The sequence below is a fragment of the Corvus moneduloides genome, chromosome 3 (assembly GCF_009650955.1).
Source record: "Corvus moneduloides isolate bCorMon1 chromosome 3, bCorMon1.pri, whole genome shotgun sequence".
NCBI classification, from domain to species: Eukaryota; Metazoa; Chordata; class Aves; order Passeriformes; family Corvidae; genus Corvus; species Corvus moneduloides.
Window position 1 is genome coordinate 52825527 of NC_045478.1, and position 20088 is coordinate 52845614.

At 38.1% G+C, this 20088-nt stretch overlaps 1 protein-coding gene across 1 annotated transcript in view; it reads right to left on the minus strand.

The window, feature by feature from the left end:
* The window catches only part of MAN1A1 (mannosidase alpha class 1A member 1), a 142990-nt gene that overhangs the window by 23689 nt on the left and 99213 nt on the right, over positions 1 to 20088 (minus strand). The window contains exons 6-7 of the mRNA XM_032101574.1: positions 4752 to 4875; positions 2361 to 2454 (exon numbers count right to left, since the gene is read on the minus strand). Coding sequence (XP_031957465.1) covers positions 2361 to 2454; positions 4752 to 4875 — 218 coding nt within the window. The remainder of the gene's footprint in view (positions 1 to 2360; positions 2455 to 4751; positions 4876 to 20088) is intronic.

Below are 20088 nucleotides of genomic sequence, written 5' to 3' on the forward strand. Positions count from 1 at the left end.
CAGGAAGTCCCTGAGTCATATCACAAAATTCTGGCTATGAAAAAAGCAAAAAAAAAACCTGCATGGGATGATCCAGACTTATAAAGCGAAATGCAGAAGGTTTAGTGGTACTGAGCTCACACTTCCTGACACCTAACTCTGATCTTAGCTTCAAAGTTATGCCCCTGTTGGTGGAATTCAAAAGAACACAGAGAATTTATTTTTATACTCCTTTGTATCTTCTCTCCCTGGAAGGCCTCCTCGCACCTTCCAGACAGGTTGCAAAGACATGCAAATGTAGAAGATACATATTTGTCTGTTCAAACTATATTAACAGTGTCCTTTTCCTCCACTAGCCTGTGACATGGAAAAAATAATTTAGTTTTCTGAATGTATCCTATCCCTTTGCCTACCAAATATATTCTACTACCAAACCTGGGTTTCAAATGGCTTTCTTTTCCCCTCCATCCTCTTTTGAATGAGACATATTGAAATTCTGGGAAGACCACACCATTTTTTAATTAAATGTTCATGATCCAAAAGGAAAAGAGGTTTCTTAAAACAATGAGAACATTTCCTATGATCAAAGGCTGATCTTTGAACAGCAGCATTTAAATGACCTTTACGGTTTCCTAAATAAATTACCATAGAAACCTCTGACATTTGCAAACTAAATAGCACAAGCAGAGTTTCATCAATAATAAGCCCTGTTATTATATACATTATTGCAGTAGACAAATCCAATTGACGCATGCTGCAGCAAATCACTGTCAGTTTACTGTCAAAATAACAAGGGCTAAATGAATTTACAGGAACAATGGCAGACATCCAGCACTGGCCTTCACAGCTACAGCACTTCTGGAGAAGAAATGTACAGAAACCATTCCTCCCTCCCCACTTGATGTTTAAGAGAAAATATTTCTGTCTTGTACCAGTTAAGGGTCTTGGTTGTTTGGTTTTTCCCTTCTGTTGTAATCAGCTGAAAACAGCCTAGAAAAGCAATCCCAAATAACACATCTTTCAAGTCTCACATTCTGATCTTCTCTGTGGGGAAAAAATTAGTTGATCAGTGTTGGTGAATGGAGGCAACTGATATGGAAGAGATGCAACAAGATGGAACTTGTCTCTGCTGCTTCAGCATGCCAGGGATAGACCTGCATCAACATCAGTGCTCATCATTCACAGGCACAGGAAGCTATTTATTTGTCAACACTGCATGCTGTTGGACAGCAAAGCTCATGTACGCTATAAATTTTTCTGTGCACACCAACAAAAACTGGCATTTCGTGTGAATGAGGAGTGCTTAAGGTGCAATTATATTAGAAATATGGAAATAACAGAGGCCATAAGGCAGAGTAAGTGTTTTGACTGCTTTAAAATATATAAGGCAGAGCCACTAACTGCCTCAGCCACTAGAAAGATCTGCTCTCATGAAGCATCAAAAAGCTGCTTCTGTGGCTAACAGAAGCCAAGAAATGAGTTAACTGGACCTGGCTCACAGGTGCTGAGATTGTCTCTAACCAAACCCAGCGCCTATGGCTGTAGGATCAACATTTCCACTGGAAAATGTAAGGAAGAAAATAATAGAAAGACATGGACTTGCATGAATAGGATGGTGGCAGACTGAACCTAAACAGAAAAGTAGAAAAAGCAGTAAGGTCTCTAGAATCATGATCCTGCACACTGTGCAGGCTTTTGACATGGCGATCAGAGAAAGCAATGAACAACGAGAAAAGGCTCAGTCATCAGGAAGGGGCTAAGGAATTCAAGTAATTCAAGTATTTTATATACTTTTCCTTCTAATTTTGGTATCTTTAGTACTGATTCCAAGGGGATTATTGCCATGACACATTTCTGTTTAGTTTTCTTCCTCAGTTGGTGGCATTAAACTTCAACAGAAATCACAGCTGGTATTAACTGGAAAGACTTGTCTTACTACTTTTTTTTTTCCTTCAGTGGAGGCACACAACTCTGAAAATGTGGAATTTGATTCAGACAAGCTGATAATGTTTCCTTACACAGCTAGTTCAGAGAGCACTTTAGATTTTTGAATAAGAGACTTCTGTAGTCCACAAATTCCTTTCCAAAGTTATACATATTCATACATTTTCCTGCTTCCACAAGCCATACTGAAAGCTCAGAAAAACTGTATTAAAATACAGCAAGTAAGATTATTATTTGTATATTTGTAGTATTTTTCACATTTTATAGAACCTCAGATACAAAGTGAGTTTCTATATGTTATATAAGTTCTTTATAAATATACACACACACATATATATATATATATGTAAAACATGTAACAGTGACTGAAAGAAGTTAACAACTGCAAAGAGCACTTTGATAGACAGGTCATAGTACCAAAGACTTCAGCTACTTACGCTGGCCCCACTGGCCACTGCTGGGATTCAGGTAGTTGGGGTAAAGGCCCTCTGGCTTATCCAGTCGATTTAGAACTTTTCGGATATTCATTACCTAGCGGAAGGTACAAAGCACTGAGCACTGATCCATTTTCCCCACAAAATACAAGAGTGTAAATATGCCTAAAAATAGCCCTCCTGATCTTATTCAACACATACACCCAAACACCTCTGCGCAATCACATCACTATTGAAGAAGCTGGTATCATCATGCAGACAAGTTCCTGAAAACCTCTGGAGTTTCTGTGTCAACTGTCAGCAGTGAAACTACAAAACAGGAGCAAGCTCCAAAGTTCACGACTTGCCATGAAGAGTATCTCCCTTCTCCACAGGATACTGAAATTCACTGAGGCTATTTGCCTTAACTAAGCTCAGCTGCGTCAGCATTATATTCCTTGTATACCTAAATCAGAATTGCTATTAAGCTTAATAACAATAATTTTAAATAATAATTTAAAAATATTAAGTTTATCACCTAGTGCAGGTGTGGAAGTGAACTGTAAAGGAATTTTGCCTGGAAAGGAGAGCATGGCTGGAACTGATTGAGCTTTATACAACCAGCTAGCCCAGCAGCAGGGACCCAGGCAGCCCTGAGCGCTCTACCGGCACTGCTAAGGAGCTCACTACAAATGAGATGCCTGGGGAAACAACTACAGTCCAGATGCTCAGCAGCTGGAGCCATCCAGCAGCACAATCCACTGCAGAGCACATGAAATGAGTTATACTGAATTTTAGAATTCACAGAAAAAGCAAATGTAGCAACTTGGGAGAATGAGGATCCTGAGTACTGCGGGCCAGAAATTGTAACAAAAGGGTACTGACAGCTTCATTATAAACCCAAGTGCCTACAGACCCAGTGAAGTAGCTACTGAAAGAGAAGATAAATTAACTTATTCCAAGCTGCAGGAGGATTTCTGTTGTGGTACACAAACTGCCTCTTGCATCTTGACACTATTCATTGCCCAAATGCAGGCTGCAACGAGTCCTAGACCTCAATTAATAAGTTTTTCTATGAATACTTCCAGGCAAAGCTTATTCCAGTGCTTCGTCTTCTTTATCAAGTGTACCAGCCCTGGAATGGTTTGCCTTAGAGGTCTTTGGAATTGCAATCTCTTGGGGGTTTTAAGAACAGCTTACATAAACAGATTTTCAGCAACTTGCAGCTAGAGTATGATGCTAGAGCATGTGTAGGAGAACCATGGGCTAGGATTTTTAAGATACACACTTTCATTGTCTCGTAGTAGAACAGATGTTATGCATTAAATTACCATAAAAGTCAAAAGAAAATTAACTTATGTTGTCAATTTGTTTCTGGCTATTCCTCAGTGCTGCCACCCCCTCCCCATCCACTCCCCCTCCTCAGTTCAAATTTAAGAGAAACTGTCCTTAAATTTACCCCTAAATACATGAAAATTGATAGGAGTTTGCTTCACAAAATTTATTCCAATGCTGACAATGCTACTCCTGCAAAGCCACTCAGTCCTTTCCTAATAATAATTTTAGATGTGACTATTGCTTTTAGACCTACTGCTAAACATTTGGAGTCTCATCAATAATTAGATTAATAAGTTGATAATATCAACTTAATAATAAATAAGTTGATACAATGGGGCAGCTGCAGTAAGAATACAAAATCAAAACAAGTCTAAGTTTTAATTAGGAAATAAAAAGAAGATAAATGCTAAAGTGTATTATGAAGAACGGGACTTGCTGGCTACTAGTACATCAAAAAGCAATGCAAAATTGTTTAGGTGGGAATTGAGGGAAGGAGGAGTTCTTTCCATGGCTCATGTAAATAGAAAGTATCCAGAAGACAATGTTATCAAATTTTGGAAGAGTTAGTATGCATAACAACGGTTTTGTCTAAGCATGTGACTTTTTTTCCTTCCCCAAAGAGAATTCAAAGTATATTTCTGATAGGTCAGTGCAACGGAAGGGCTTTCTAACCTCACTGACAGAATTGATATTATACAGCAGTATGAAGAATAAACTTGTTGAAATCATCATGGTGCTTTGCTTTCTCTAGACATCAGTTATTATCCTGAATATAATGTCAGGTTTTGCTTACATCCCATTAATTAAAGAACTGAAGAAAGCTCTACAGTCTGATTGTTTCATGTGATACTAATTTAGAACATAAACAGAAATTAAATGTTTTATGGGGCCATATAGAAGAATATACATCAGAATAATTTCGGAGGAGATTTTTGACTTTTTAATACAAAAACATGCCAAGGTGATTACAGAAAATGTGACAAATGCTTACAACTGAGGAAAATCCAAATCTTTCCCCATTCATATTATGAATATGCGATTTTCTTTTACAACATGATTTTGACAGAGCAGTCTAACCTTTTCAGCAAAGACAGGGTTTCCAGACAGGTGGCTCAAATGTACAAACTCCAGATGCAAAGTCCCAAATTCTGCCAAAATGCTGCTCCCGCCAGAGGCCCACGGCCAATTTCGACCGATTCCACTAAAACGGGGCGAAGAGAAAGACAGAAAATAATCATGAGCATCTATAAGGCAATGCTAATGAAATGTAATAGGCAGTAGCTATACCATTATCATGAGAAGATAATTAATCTACAATGTACTTTATATACATGTAAGGAACCATGCTTCAGCAGCCTTCCGTGATTTCACCACAGGACCTTGAATTACGTCAGTCCAGCTCTGCTTAGGCTGTAAAGTTGCTTCTTGCAACAACACAGTCTTTTAGCTCACAAATGTCTCCAATTCACTTATCACTGTATCATTTCATTGCAGAATATCATGTTTAAAGACACGACGAAAAACCACTATGAGAAAACATTCTCATACTTTGCTTGTTTTCCCCTGTACTTAACACAGCACTCTCCAATTCTAACTCTAATTTCTACAGTGTAACTGTTTATTAACTTAAAATAATGCATATCTACAGAAGAGGCTTTGAGTTACAAGTACTGCATGCAGCATATCCTTCCTAATACATGAGAATTTAATAGGGTAGGATAAGTATGTACTGTCTGTCTGGGCACTCTTACCAGGATGAGTAACTTCAGTTTTAATTACGACCTAAAGATACTTCACAGCAAAATTAATCTTAGGATTTGTGTTGAGAATAGAGAAAAGCACATTTATTGCTAAATCCCCACTAGAAACTAATGCTAGTTGAGACTCGGGACTGCAAGTCTACTAAAGTTTCATTACAAAAAGGTGGCTTTGTTTTTCCCCTTGAAATTTCCAGCAGCAATATTCAGAAAAAACCCCTGAAATTAAAGAAAAGCCAGCCAATATTCCAGAGCATCTAGGGGAATAATGACATATTGGATGGGAATATTATTAGGATAAGTATTACATATAAATACACTTATTAGGTACGGAATGTATTCCTCATTTCCAAGTTGTAAACAGCATTAAACACAAATGCATCCATATATAAATAAAATTTTAATTTTACACATAAGCAGCCACTACAGTCATCAATTAGCAGTTGATAATAGGGCATTCTTCCTGAGTTAACATGTGACTCAAAAAACCCAAAACCAGCAAAAAACCCAAAAAATCATGATGGAAGTTCTCAGATATGTTAAGAGCTCATCTTCAAAAGATCATCTATAACTGAAGTTTAACCAATACAGGGAAATTAAGACTCCATTAAATCAATTTCCCCATTAACTATATTAACACGGTATTCTGAGACTTCTGCCAGACACACACAATAAAACCAAGTCATTAAACTTTAAAAGCAGAGAAAAGGCATAGAGAGCACAAAGGAAAGAGATCTGATGAGGCTCCCCTGGTTGACCGTAAAGGAGCAAGAGGCTGGGACACATGGAAGTCCTCTGATGTAAATAATTGCCCAAAAAGTGTTTCTAATCTTCATAGCTGCAGACCAAAATCAATGACACAATGAAATCAGGGTACTGCAAAGATGCACACAATCCCAATTTGATATGGTACTTGTGTGACTGAAACAGAACACAAGTTTCATGGGATCTTAATATCTAATTTTAAGAGCTGTATTACAAAGATTAGTATACTTTTTACATAATGAAGAGAAACCCCACACCTGGTTTACAAGTCTGCACTTCAATCTACTGTGGCTTGGAATTTTTTTGAACGGTAACATGAAAGCATCAGATATTACAGAAAATAGGATCAAGGCGAGTACTGCAGACAACATGTCTGGAAGCCTCTTCTGTACGGTCTGAAGAACTTACAGACTGGTTATTCACCCAAGAACAGACCCCATCTCTGGTACACACCACCTCAAGTTCTAACTGCTGACTTCTAGATGAAAACATCTTGTTTCCAAATAACTCAGATTAAAAGAGGTGACACATAAAGCTCGCAGTAAGAAAAAAAAAAAACCCTCGGAATTTTGAAAAGTTACCATGTTATGGTGCAAATGGAAAAAGCACACGTGCTTTTTTCTATCAAGTTTCTCAGTCAATCTCAAAGTGAAAACATCGAGCTGTTCCAGCAAGGCATCAACCAAAATTGACAGAAAATGTAATAGAGTCCCTACTTGCACCCCACCCCAGTGTCTGCTGATATCAATACAACCTGCCAGAACGCTTTGATGTAGTGTGTCTTGTTAACAAGGAGAATTTCCAGACACAGCTGTCAAAAGGATTTCTGCATGCAGCAATGTGTTTTGCCATGAGTGGAAGATTCTTCTTGTTTAAGATGGTTTGAAAATTACAAACTTGCATTCTTTACTCTTAATGTAAAAGAAAGTAGAAATAAACATCTGTGTTACATCTTACGTACTATTTAATGTAGCTTTCATTTTTTTCAGTTGGCTCAGCTGGTTAGAAAAATAAGGCATCAACATACTTCTGGTAAATCTGCAAAATAACAAGTTTATGTGTTGGTTTAGTGTCAGACATGAGCCCTGTCAAAACTGACAAGCTCATTCAGTAAGTGGTAGAACCCAGGATTTGCACTTCAGTCCCTCAACTATTTTTCATGCAACCTTCACCTGCGGATGTCTGGTATTCTCTCATATCATAGAATGGTTTGGGTTGGAAGGCACAGCAAAAATCATCTGGTTCCAACCTCCCTGCCACAGGCAAGGACACCTTTCACTAGACTAAGTTGCTCAAAGCCCTGTCCCACCTGGCCTTGACTGCTTCATGTCACAGCTTCTCTGGGCAACTGATTCCAGTGTCTGCCCACTCTCACATTAAAAAATTTCCTCTCAGTATCTAATCTGAACCTAATCTCTTTCAGTTTAAAGCCATTCCCCCATTTCCTATCACTAACTGCCCTTTTCAAAAGTACCCCTCAGCTCTCTTGCAGACTCCTTTAGGTACGGGAAGGCTACTGTGAGGTCTCTCCAAAGACTTCTCCAGGTTGAACAGACCAATTCTCTCAGCCTGTCTTCATTGGATGGGTGCTCCGGCCCTCTGATAATCTTCATAGCATATCTTTCATCTTTGGGAGCAACAGAACAGGTAAGTTTTCCATATTCTCTCACACTGATTGGAACACTCACAGTAGTGCTTCTGATTCCATTTACTCCATCCTTATTTTAAGATGATAGTCCAGTGTGCACTATGCAGACAGTCAGCTCCTCAAGAGACATTAGTAGAGACCAGGAAATACTCAACAGAGGTTTCAGCATACAGAATGTGAGAGATTTCACACTCGGATCATTTGACTTTTGTTTAACAGTATCTTGGCTTAAAAAAACCCCAAGGAAATGAAAAGGGTGCTCTTTTTTCAGCCCTGCCCTCCCCACCATCCAAATCCTAAATATTGTATACTTTTAAACAGAATAGAACTTTAAAAAGAGAGGACCTGAACAGAACAAAGTAAATGGAAAACGACATCTTTGTCAGGGATTATAACCAATAAGTACATTTATAAATTACTTGAGGTGCCCTAGAAAATAACATGCAATAAATAAACAGCTCAGTAAATCTTAATAACTAAGCATAGTAAAATACTGATTTCTGCCCATGCATGAGACAACATAACCAGCGCTCCCAACCCAGACATTTTTCAAGCTCTTCACCATTACTGTTACTAGGGTGAGCAGAAACTTCGAAAAGTTACAAAAAGCAATGCTAAGTACCTATTTACTCTTCAGCCATAACGTCAACGCTGGGTATCTCATTACTCTTCGGTTATGAAGTTATGCACTGGCTTCCTGAAGCCTTGAGATGCAAACATGAGTCTCTGGTGAAAGGTTTTATTTCTACTCTCAAGTTTTAGCAAACCTATGTGATGTTGCAAGTTCCTACATGGTTTTTTTTCTGGGGATGACCACTACTTAAGTCAAGAAACTACAGCAGCAATCTGAACCCAAAGAATGATCAGGGCAACTGGAGGATCCTCAAAGGGTGGTTTATGACTCTGTGCCAAACTTATGTGCAGATCACTCCTCCCAATCAAAGCAAAACCTGTAAAGCACTGAAAACTTTTTGCATCTTATTTTTACTCAGTTTAATAGTTTAATGTCAGAAGTGTCTTGTAAGCTCACAAATGCACTTTTCTGAAAGAGATGGAGGACAGCAAAGGGGGCCAGGTATGATACTCTTTATATTAGTTGCACTCCTTTATCTTGTTTTCTTTTTGTAATTTACTTTGCCTCCGATTTTTTCAATTTTTCTTATGTTGATACTCACTACAACCTGTACTAAGTTTCAGTCATCTACTGACACCAGAGTTAGAAACAAAACTCCTACTATACACTTCAGGAAGGAAAGGGGGAAGGAGACACACTACTCAAACTACTTTGAAGATCCAGATGAGTACTAAAATAATTTCAGTTTACAGGGCACGATTTTAACCTATCTCAAATCACTGTGTCTAAAATTGTTTATTTTACACTGCATAAAACACACACAAAATTTCTGTAACATACTCATAGAACTTTAGGACTTATAACTGGTAGTATGTAAGTAAGACAAATTTGAAGTGAGGATCTGGATCAGAGAAGCAGGATCAGCACTGGTTTATAATATTTCTCACTGATTTTATAAATTTTGTTTCTGGACACTGAGTGCCACAGAATCTGAAAACGAGTGTTTGTAATTCTGCTGTCATTCATTCTTGGGAAACATGAGCCTGAACGACCTGGGCTGCTGGTAACTCAACTCAGTATTTTTCCAGCAGGCCATTGTAGGTCCATCTGTACATAAGAACAGAAAGTACGAGATCACTAAGTCTTTTAAAATGTACGGAGTGTACCAAGAGAGGGAACCACAGAGGAAGTATTCAAAGGTTGCTTTTTAAAAAATTACTGCAATTCAGAGGCACAACAATATTTAAAAGAGTTTTAAAAAATTACACTATATCCGCAATATATATAAAACAGCAGATAATTTTCAACTGAAAGGAAAAGCAAATCCTCAGGGAAACTGCACAAATACTTCAAAGGGTCAAAACACTTATGAAAATTCTTGTCATCAGTGAGCAGAACTGTTTGTCTCTGCAGACAACTTATTATACCCCAACCTTTCCTGGAGGATTGCCAGGACAGCAATCTGGAGGCAGAGCAAGAAGTCAGAATTTCAATATTTAATGCAAAATGCACCAGCACAGCAGAATAGTCAGTATCCTCCTGCAGACTTAGCCAGTAAAAAGGTGAAAGGCCAGAATAAAAGAGACCCAGCAGCAACAATGTGAAGTGTCCAAGTATTGTTGTTGAGAGAGGTTTTGGAATTAAATATGAAAATAACTCCCAACAGCCCCTTTGGACTTTACTAATGTTGATTTTTTTCTGTAAGAAACTACCCTATGATTGTAGGTGAAAATGCAAAATGCTATGAGAGAGAAATGAGAAGATGGCACTGAGAAGGGTCCATTGAAATTCACCAGAGCTGGAGCATGCAGGTTGTGCCTCCTACTACCAGCAACGCTGAGGGGCCAAGGAGGATCTGCCTGTAAAATACAGCTTGTGACTGGAATTGGTTAGGCTCAATCCTGTTTTAAGAGGATTTCTGCAGGAGCAGAGTGCTGCCCAGCCCAGTCTGCAGAATCTGGCTTATGTCACCCCACACCACCAGCTGCCCCTCAGACATCCAGGAGAGAGGGATGAGAAATGGAGTTTGAGAAATAGGCAGAGAGTGTTGCACTGGACACACAAACTTTCCTGCAGCCTTCCCCTCCCAGCACCCCAGGATGCACTTAATGTTTCTCCTTGAGTCTCAACCCCCAAGCAAACGTGCCTTGAAAACTGAAGTAATGTGGAATTATCAAGGTTTTCCTGTCAAAGAAAACCACAAATTATCACCCGCTTTTTTCCCCAAAAGAAGTCTGTGGTCCCCAGACAATTTTGGAAGCATAGTATGATTGCTTTTCCATGTTTTAGTCTTAAAATTATGACCACATGCCGCTTGGCTGCACAGATGAAATCCCACACTGTAATTCAGCAGACAGACGCTGTGGGTCAGCTACAGGTCTGACCACGAGAGAAGGTGGGGAAATGTGAGAGCACTGCAACTCCACCAAAGGTACTCACAGAAATTAATCTCTTTGGGGCTTCCCTGATAATCAGTACAGGGAGATAACAGAATTAAATCACTTCACAGAGGAGATTAAACTGAAGATGGAGTCTTTCCTGTTAGAGAGTAAACCCAGGGAGACCAGTCTCCTACAGTTACCCCTTGCCAAGTGCCAAACCTCAAAATTTCAATTAGCTTCACAGGTACCAGATGGGATTTTTAACTCTCTACAGGCTAATACACATAACAAAAGGGAGGACAGGAGATAAACACTCTGTAATGTTATATTTTAAAATCTTTAATTACATAAATAAGTTTTTTCCTAGCTCACAATTTATCTTCAATGATTTTTTTAGGAACTAGATAATTTTTAAGGCCTCTTCCAATCCAAACCATTCTATGATTCTGTATTTCAATCCAGTAAGAACAATCTCCAAGGGCACAATCCATTTTGGCAGAATTGCTCATTATTCCCATGTCTTCATTTTATAAAAAGTCAGTATGAATACATAGTGTCCAGTCACAGCATTTCTAATGAAGTGTTTATATATTGCAAAAGACTTCAGTCTATTTCTTTTCTGTCACTACCAGTCTTTCATAATATTTTAATTTAATTAAATCAACTAAGTCTCCTTAGAACAAATGAAGAGAGGTCAGTAAGCCATCGGGTTTTTCATTGACATACTCAGTATCTATTTGTGATTTTAAACAAAATATATTTAAAAGATGAAGTTGCTATAGAGCCATAGATGACACAAAATACATAAAAATGCTAAATAAAACTTAATTGCTTTCGGAACTTCCTAGGCAAATGATTGAACTCAAACCCCACAATTAATATGTTCTAAATATACAAACACACTTAACAAAAAAATAAGCAAATACTGGGGAAAAAATACTTTATGGATACTACAGTGGTATCCTCTGGGAGAGTACTCTAGGATAACCCTGCTTGAGCAGGAAGGTTGGGCCAGATGAACCACTCTGGTCCCTTCCAACCTGATCCATCCTATGATATGTGATCACCTAGCAAAGGGAGACAAATGGCAGCCAAAAGGATGATTCTGAGAGGCCATTTTCATAGAGTATCTAATGTTTCATGCATTATTTAGGATTGCCACATCTGAGAATACTTTCATAAGAATAATTTTTTGGATTGCCCTGAATGGAACCATTTGTCAATGTGTCACAAAAAAAAAAATGAAGAGTGGCTTCTTCTCTTCCCAGAAACCAATGATGATCATTAGACACACATTCCTTCCTAACAACTTGCTGAGAGGCTAAATCCAATTTTACAGACCACACTGGGGGAGTTAAAGGATGATTTGCTGTTAATACTTTTTAGAAGAGATTCCCTTCAAACTCCTGTGCTACATCTTTCTCCTTTTAGTACTGCAGCTAAGAATGCTAATAAATTATGCTGTATGATTTGATTTATTAAGAAGCTGTTAAGAAAATTTTTAATTAGAGGTTCGTATTTTAAAGCAAAATTAAAAAACAAACCCAACTATGGAACACACAGGCAATGCTTGCTAAAGTTTCAACTGCTCTATTTGATAAATTACATGCTCTAAAGATTTTTTTTTTTTTTTTTAATTTACTTCTTTCTCCCCCACCACCAAAAGTACAATATATAGCATCTTGGTTTAAGGACTTGTTTTGACAAGCACTGAAACTGATGATTTATTTAATGCTTCAAAAATATTTAATGTGTTTTTGTTTTCCCCATAACTGGAAAATCATCCTTACACTTGTTTGAGAGCAGAAAGAAAGGTACAGAAATCCCATGTTTGCACACACCACTGGCACTCAAGTCTTCCACCAAGTCTTGGGGTGGGAGCCACCAAGGCAGGGTCAAACTGAGGAATCTGTGACAGGACTTGCACAGTAACTGCGTATTTCTAGACCCAGTAGCAAGTGTGAATATCTTCTTATCCAACTTCCAGTAAAGGACAATTAACTTTTTGCAGGCTTAAGTGGTCCCAGAATCACCCAAGGCATCCAGACTCCTGCTGGAGCTCTGACTTTTCCAAGGTATCCCTTCTCTGAGAGAGGAAAATGATTACAATTACAATCTGGTCAAGCACCTCTCATGCACTGTCTCGACAGCTGGAGACAGCTGAAAAAGAAACTGAAAATCAGCTAGCAAGCCTACAGGGTAGTTTTTGACATCTGTTTTATTCCTCATTTTAAGAAGGATCATGTAGGCAAATTTTTACAGCTGGTTAGTTTTTCAGCTGTGACAATAAATGTGTTAACTACTGCCCTTGCCTAACCACTGCCCAGCTGGCAGCTTCCTGCTCAGCCCAGCTGCCCTCTCTGAAGACTGGCTGATATTAGCCATTACCTGGCGAGGTGATCTCTAGGGATGCTGATGTAGCAGGAGGAGGCAGACACTGAATTAGTGACATCAGCAAGACCAGGAAGAATACTAACACAAGTGGTTACTGAATTTTATGGGATGACAGGAAATAAAAAAATTTCTACATACGTCCGCAACGTCACACAAAACATGAACATTTTTTACTGCAACGAGTGAGATAATGAAGAGGTATAGCCTCAAAAGCTATTTAGTTTGAGAACATTAATTCTGTCTATTTTTCTATTCATATAAAGTTATCATTAATATATGCTGATCTCCTGGACACTTCAGCGATGTCAGTGCAGGAGATGCACACATTCATATTGGAGACACATGCACATCATCATCTGTCTGGAAATGAGAGTAGAAAAATCAGATTGCTGTGGCTAACTGTTCATCATTTGAGAAACTACCAGCACAGCCCCAAAAAGATGCTAACATGAAACTGATTTTAAAACAAGATCCCTGCTTTTCTCCATGAAGTTCATCAGGTCCTTCAAAGGCAATGTTTGTTACATTTTTCAAGAAAAAAAGCTACCCTCCTCCCAGCATTTTTGCCTTTTATCTTTATAAGGAAACATACCCAGAGACCTCTAGAGCTGCCCTAGAATGGTCACCGGCTCTTTACTGTATTTTCAGGCAAAAGGGTAAAATGTTCAAATGTTATCCAGTGGACTGATCTTCACCAAGGTGACGACTCAACAGTCAATTTCTCTTGAAACTGGACAGAACAGAGACTGAAGAGCACTATTAATGTAAAAGCAGAAAGTGAGGAGGTACATGGAGTACAGAATTTCCAGTACCAGCCTGTGCTATGGCCTCTGCCAGGACAGTTCCCCACCTCCCAGAAGGACCAGTCAGCCGTGGAAGACACAGGGGAGGCAAGAGAGTTCTGTCTGCTCCATGTCCAAGTCATTCTACATGAAAGCCCACTAAATATTCTCCATGGTGAAATGTATCTGCTCTTGATTAGGTCAGAGTAGTGATGGCTCCTGGGGAACACTGAAGTGAGAGAACATTACAGTGAATGGAAACAGCAGACAGGGAGCAGGAGGAGCCAAGACCCAGATGGAGACCAAAATGCCAGAGAGAACCAAGATGAAGAGGAAACAATCTCATCTGCCTCTGGAGAGCAGCAGAGAATAAGCAGAGGCCAGTGAAATTGCCTGTGGGAAGACCATGCTTTACTGTATGCATTGAAGTCTGACAGCTGCTGAGAGTAAAAATAAATCACCTCCTCCATGGGCTCCAAAAGCCACCAGGCACCATCGTATACTTCTTTTGTAGTCTGATACATGGTTTTTGGACATCTGGATCTAGTGATACTGTGTCTATTGATGTTTAAAATAATCAGAGTATCTTATTTTTACAAAACAGTTCATTCAGACTGTTGGGCTGCTTTGTTTACATCAAATTCCTGTAACATTTCTCGGTGGAAAAAGACTGACTTTCTTTAGGATTTTATAGGCAGGGTTTGTACAACCCTTTCCTTATGGCTGTCTGCCCTGTGACACTTCTCACATTACCAGTGCTCTAAAGGGGCATCAAAGCTTGTGGAACTGGCACTCTGTGGCAAACCAACAGAGCACTAAGCTTACATCTACATGCCCACATGGAGGAGTATGAGAAAGGGACAGACAATTAGTAGTGAGGCATTACATGATCTGAAATATCACTATGACACATGTCAAGTGTTTAGAGGTAATTTTCAGTATCACCATCTAAAACTGTACTAAAACTGTACTTGTTATAGTTATTTCTGATAAAATAGATCAGAACTGTTACTTCTGATAAAAGTTATCTGAGCACAGCACAGACCTACATGTCTCCCACAACACACTAATCAATAAACGAAACAATTCATGCTTCCTATTACTTTATATACTAAGGTTTAATTAATCAATTCCAAAGGCTAAAAAAGCAAGAGGGAATAGAACACAACAGAGCAACACTAGAGATAATAAGTACTAGCATGGACTACTTTTAATCAGGTCCCCAGAGAGAAGTGAAAATACAGGAAATAAAAGTAATGAATGGAGTTTCACAGTTCTGCCATCCATGTGATAAGTTAAGACAGAATAAAATAAGGTGGTATTAGAATGAAATTCCCTGCTGTAGCAAGTGGTGTAGCTCAGTGTTACTGACAGTCAAAAACCTTACAAAGCCAAACCCAAAGGAAAAAAAACATCCTAAGCAAAGCAAGAAAAAACTAACTTCTGCTTCTCAGAAGCAGATTCACTGGGCAGGAAGATAATTAAGAACTTCGAAGAGTCTATGAGAAACACCATTTATCTCTGCTTTTGTCCTCTCTACCAAGCCTTATAACACTAAAAGACAAACTAACTGCTTAATTATAAAGCTTATTTCAGAACTTCACATCTCACATTAAGACTGCTTGCTGCCTTAAAACCACTGTAGCCATGGCATTTGGCACTCCTGATATACTTTAGTCAGTACATCCCTCTGTAAGACTCTGCTCCCTGTTCTGTATCACTTTTCCAGCATTCAACTTCTAGGTTATCCTTTCTTTTCTCCTGAGGATTTGCTATAAAACCTCTCGCCTGATCAGTTCATTAACTTCTGACTTCAGTTAGTTTCTATCCCACATCAGAATTCCTTTACTAGTAACTGATGTTCAAGTTTCACTAAATTGTTCTTTTGCTATATCAATTGCATTGCCCAAGTGCAAAGAAATGTCATTAACTTCCTTTGTCTGTAAAATAATTTGTTATGAGGATGAGTGTTGAGCAGTTTGCATTTGGAGGTGACTAGGTAACAGAAATAGGGTGGAGGATTGGTGTTAAAACCCAGAAACTCCCTTTCTTCTTTTTTCTTCTCAAGTGTTTGTTGGGCCTTTTTTTTTGGCTGCTCTCTTCTTTTCTGGCTCCACAACTCTCCTCTTGCTCTCCTAGTCAACCTCCTTGTTATGAAATATCCTTTCTTTTACTGACAGTCACTAGAGATCAAGCTGTCTCCACACATCCTCAAATGGAAGGCAGAGACATGTGTCTGATAGAGATCCTGCAACAGCGGTCCCCTCCAGTTCAGGCTAAGGACACTCATAACCCAATCAAGGGTATCACTGTACTGAAACATTGTGAAAACAATGCTTTCTCTATCAGAAGGGCTGTAGTTAGTTTTTAAAAAAAAAAACCACTGATGATCTTCTGGACAGGACAAAATCCCAGTATTTGGTCTTTTCAGTCTGATGAGGACTTAAAAGAACAGGTAAAGATTCAAAGCACCAAAGCATAGATGGCAAGTGACAGCTATATGTAATTTCTCTGCCACTAATTTCCACTTTCCCACTTTCTGGTACTAATTTTTAAGTACCCAAAATAATATAATCTCAATCTCAGTCATTTTAAATATATCTGTATCATTGTTGTCTATACAGTTCATATGCATTCCTTATCATCAGGTAGTAAATCTAAAAAGTGGATTTAATCTTTTGCTTCTCTGAACTCAATTAGCTCGTATTAGCTTCTCATGTCATGAAAATATTTTATGTGGGTTCACAGTCATTCAGGTTAAAAAGTCTTTCAAAGGATCTAGTCACATTTATTGTGCTTGATGCCGCCTGTGGAGCCATTAAATGCTTGAATCATAGAAGCAAAATCATTACACTAACTGCATGACTCCGTTATTAAAAATAATGGGCTGACAAGTTGCAAAGGTCTGTTTCAAGCCGCTTTGTAGCTACCAGTCATTGCAAGGAGCCTACGTCAAAGGCTTGCTGACTGACAGTCAATTATTTCTCCTTCTAATACAGCTGCTGGATCAACAGTGGTTTCAGATACTGGACAGCTTGTCACAGGACTTGCAGCTGTGATATTCATCGGATATTAACATTAACTTAACAAATGCTGTAAATTACACTTGCATATGCATTTGCGGATATGTGTATCAATCTAAACATGTACAATACAGAGACACCACTGTTGTTGAGGGAAACCTCTCTTCAGTATCTGCTGTCACAGATGCTGTGACAGCTGTATGAAACTCTTCTGAAATGGCATTCTGGTTCACTGAAAGGGACAGCTTCCCCAGATTAAAAAAACTGAAGTAGTCTTTTTCAGACTAGTGTTTTGAAAGACATAATCTGTTTTGACAAATGCTTTAAGAAAAGTATAAATGTCCTCTTCTTCCAGTCTGCTTCAATCTTCTTGTTTCTCTTTACCCACACATTGCTGTGTCATATAAATCCATTTGTTCTGGGATCAGATAAACATTTGTTTTTCTCGGTGCCAGTCACTAAGGCCTTGATCCTTACTCATAGCCAACAGAAAGACCAGTGGTCGCTGTAACAGGCACTGATCAAGCATTAAAATCCTGTAGCTGTCATTAAAACTGTTGCAGAGACAGTAAGTTAATACGAATGCAGGGAATCCCTGCAGCCAGACCGAAATACCAGTATCACTGTATAAATCCTTCCTATTAATGCCATTCAGATTTGGGGACTGAGAGCTGGTTCTCTTTCTAAAAATCAGTAATACAATGTAAAAAAACTTTCTTTTCCCAGCAAATGACACATTTGCTTATGCAGTTTTGTCCTTGAATGCCTACTAACCATATAAAAATAAAATTGAAGTCAATACTTTTAGGAAGTACTTACATGCAATTTACATCCTCTTCCCCAACTTTATACATTTATAGAAAATACATTTTTTCAGTATAATCCAGGCAATTTAACAATAAAGAGCCATCCCTATTTTTCTCAAATGACATTCGTTTCAGGCATATCACTAGGCTAGAGGAAGTTATACACGGTATTTATCAGGTTCTGATTCCGAATGTTATGCTTTTGCTCCATGTTTAATAAACACTAAATTTTATTTTATTGGATCACATGTTTATAAGTGAATCAAGACCATCACTGTTCGTATCTTCACAGAAAATCAACCAATGGCTAAAATATGATCAAATTCATTAATTAAGGTATGATCAAGAAAATTTTCTACTGTATAGCAGGCAAATGAAAAAAAAAGCCACAAACAAACCAACAAAACCCATATAAATCTAATACACACCTGATTTTCACCTGAGAAAATAACCCTATTCAATTTTTCCTGTGATAAGAGTTTCTATTATCAGTTATTCAGCTGTGTTCCACCTAACCCTGAACTTCATCAGTAGTCTACTTATTATTACTTCAAGCAACAAATACCTTTACACAGCTGCTGCTCATCTTATAGATGAGCTACTTACAAGAAACGAATGATGCTGACTATCTCAGTTGACAAGGCACATCTTAATTCTCACATATGTACTAAAAATTCTGTACCAGGATGATCTGAATACACCATAAAGAAAAGACGAAGAAATTAAAAAGGACAAACATTACCTCAAAAACTCAGGAAAGCCAGATTAGTCAAGACTTGTATTTTTAAAGAAAAATTAATCTTGTTTCATAACCTTTTTGCAGTATTAAATTACAATATTATTTCACTACAGTAAATATCCTGAAGAAGGAAAAGAGTTTTCCATCCAATTACTTAACAATCCAGTAGAGCTGAAAAAGGCTGAAAGATGTTTGATACCCTGGTAGAGCAGAAAATGAGAAGTACCAAACATTTTTCTAAAAGTACTTAAAAATGCAATCACAATCCATGCACTACTACTCATGGCCACATTTAAGATATTCCTTGGAGGATTTTGTAAACCAGATTATCAGATAATAAAGGACCTGGCATCAAGTAGTCAAATAAGCTTTTCTTAACAGTAATGGGATTTTAATCAATACAATGAAAATAATATAATAAAGGATGAAGTGAAATAAGCATGAAGAGATTACTATTTAAAGTAATAGAACAACAAAAATGCTCAGAAAAAACCCCCACACTTCTGGAACCCTGCTGGAGACAATATGTGTACTTTTTGTTCCTGCACACCATGTTTCACCAATCACCTTGAAAAAGCTTCTGCATATTAACAACATACAGAGGGAAAGTAAATTGCTATTTTTCTTTTATAAATTATCAATGAGAACAATGATGATACAGTTTCATAAAGCATTTAATAAAATTGTGTTTCTGTCCCAATTCCAGCAAAACAGCAAAACATTTGGTCAAAGGTTTTAAATGTTTTTTTGTAATCTCTCACTGCTCTTGATGACTTTAGTGAAAGAATCAGTATTTTAAGGGTTTTTTTTTTTCCCCTGCCCTTTTTTTCCTTTTTTCCTTTCTGTATTTCTAGCTGTAGACTGGAATATTATGCCATGGAATATCTTGCAAGAACTGTCATGAAAGAAGTACCATATTTGTTTTTCCAGTACAAAGAATATCATGTCTGGAATGCAATATATTCTGGATAAATATGGCATATTGTTTAGTCTTTTTGACACTTCTGAAAGATAATGTCACTCAAAAGAAGTACTTTTGGTAATGCGCACAATTGTCTTCAGTACCAGAGAGACCTTGAACTCAAAAGCCAACAAAATAAACTACCTTTAGGTCTATTATGAGTAACTTCTTGACTCATTATATTACGTATTTGGGAGTATGAGAGCAACACGCTGGCCCAAGTCAAAGTGATCAGAGTAAATAAAAAAACTGAGATGACTCCCCTTTCTCACTCCTGCCTCTTTCAGGAAGGCAGATTCCCAAAGGGTGTCTTCAAGGGCCAGCAACCAGAGTCCAAATTTCTTTGATGTGTGGGTGAATGCAGGGATGGAATATAGAAGGCCAGGCTCCCTCCTCCTCCCTAGCAGGCAAGCATGAAGAACCACCTCTGCTACAGCTGTGGTCTCCATGGACAGCAACACATCTTTTTCTAATCATCTGAAGTACCTAAGACATATTTAGGCAATTCATGACCAATTAACAACGTACCAATCTGCCTCACAAAGAAAGTTTACTTCCTCAAAAGTAGGCTTGTGAACTTGTAC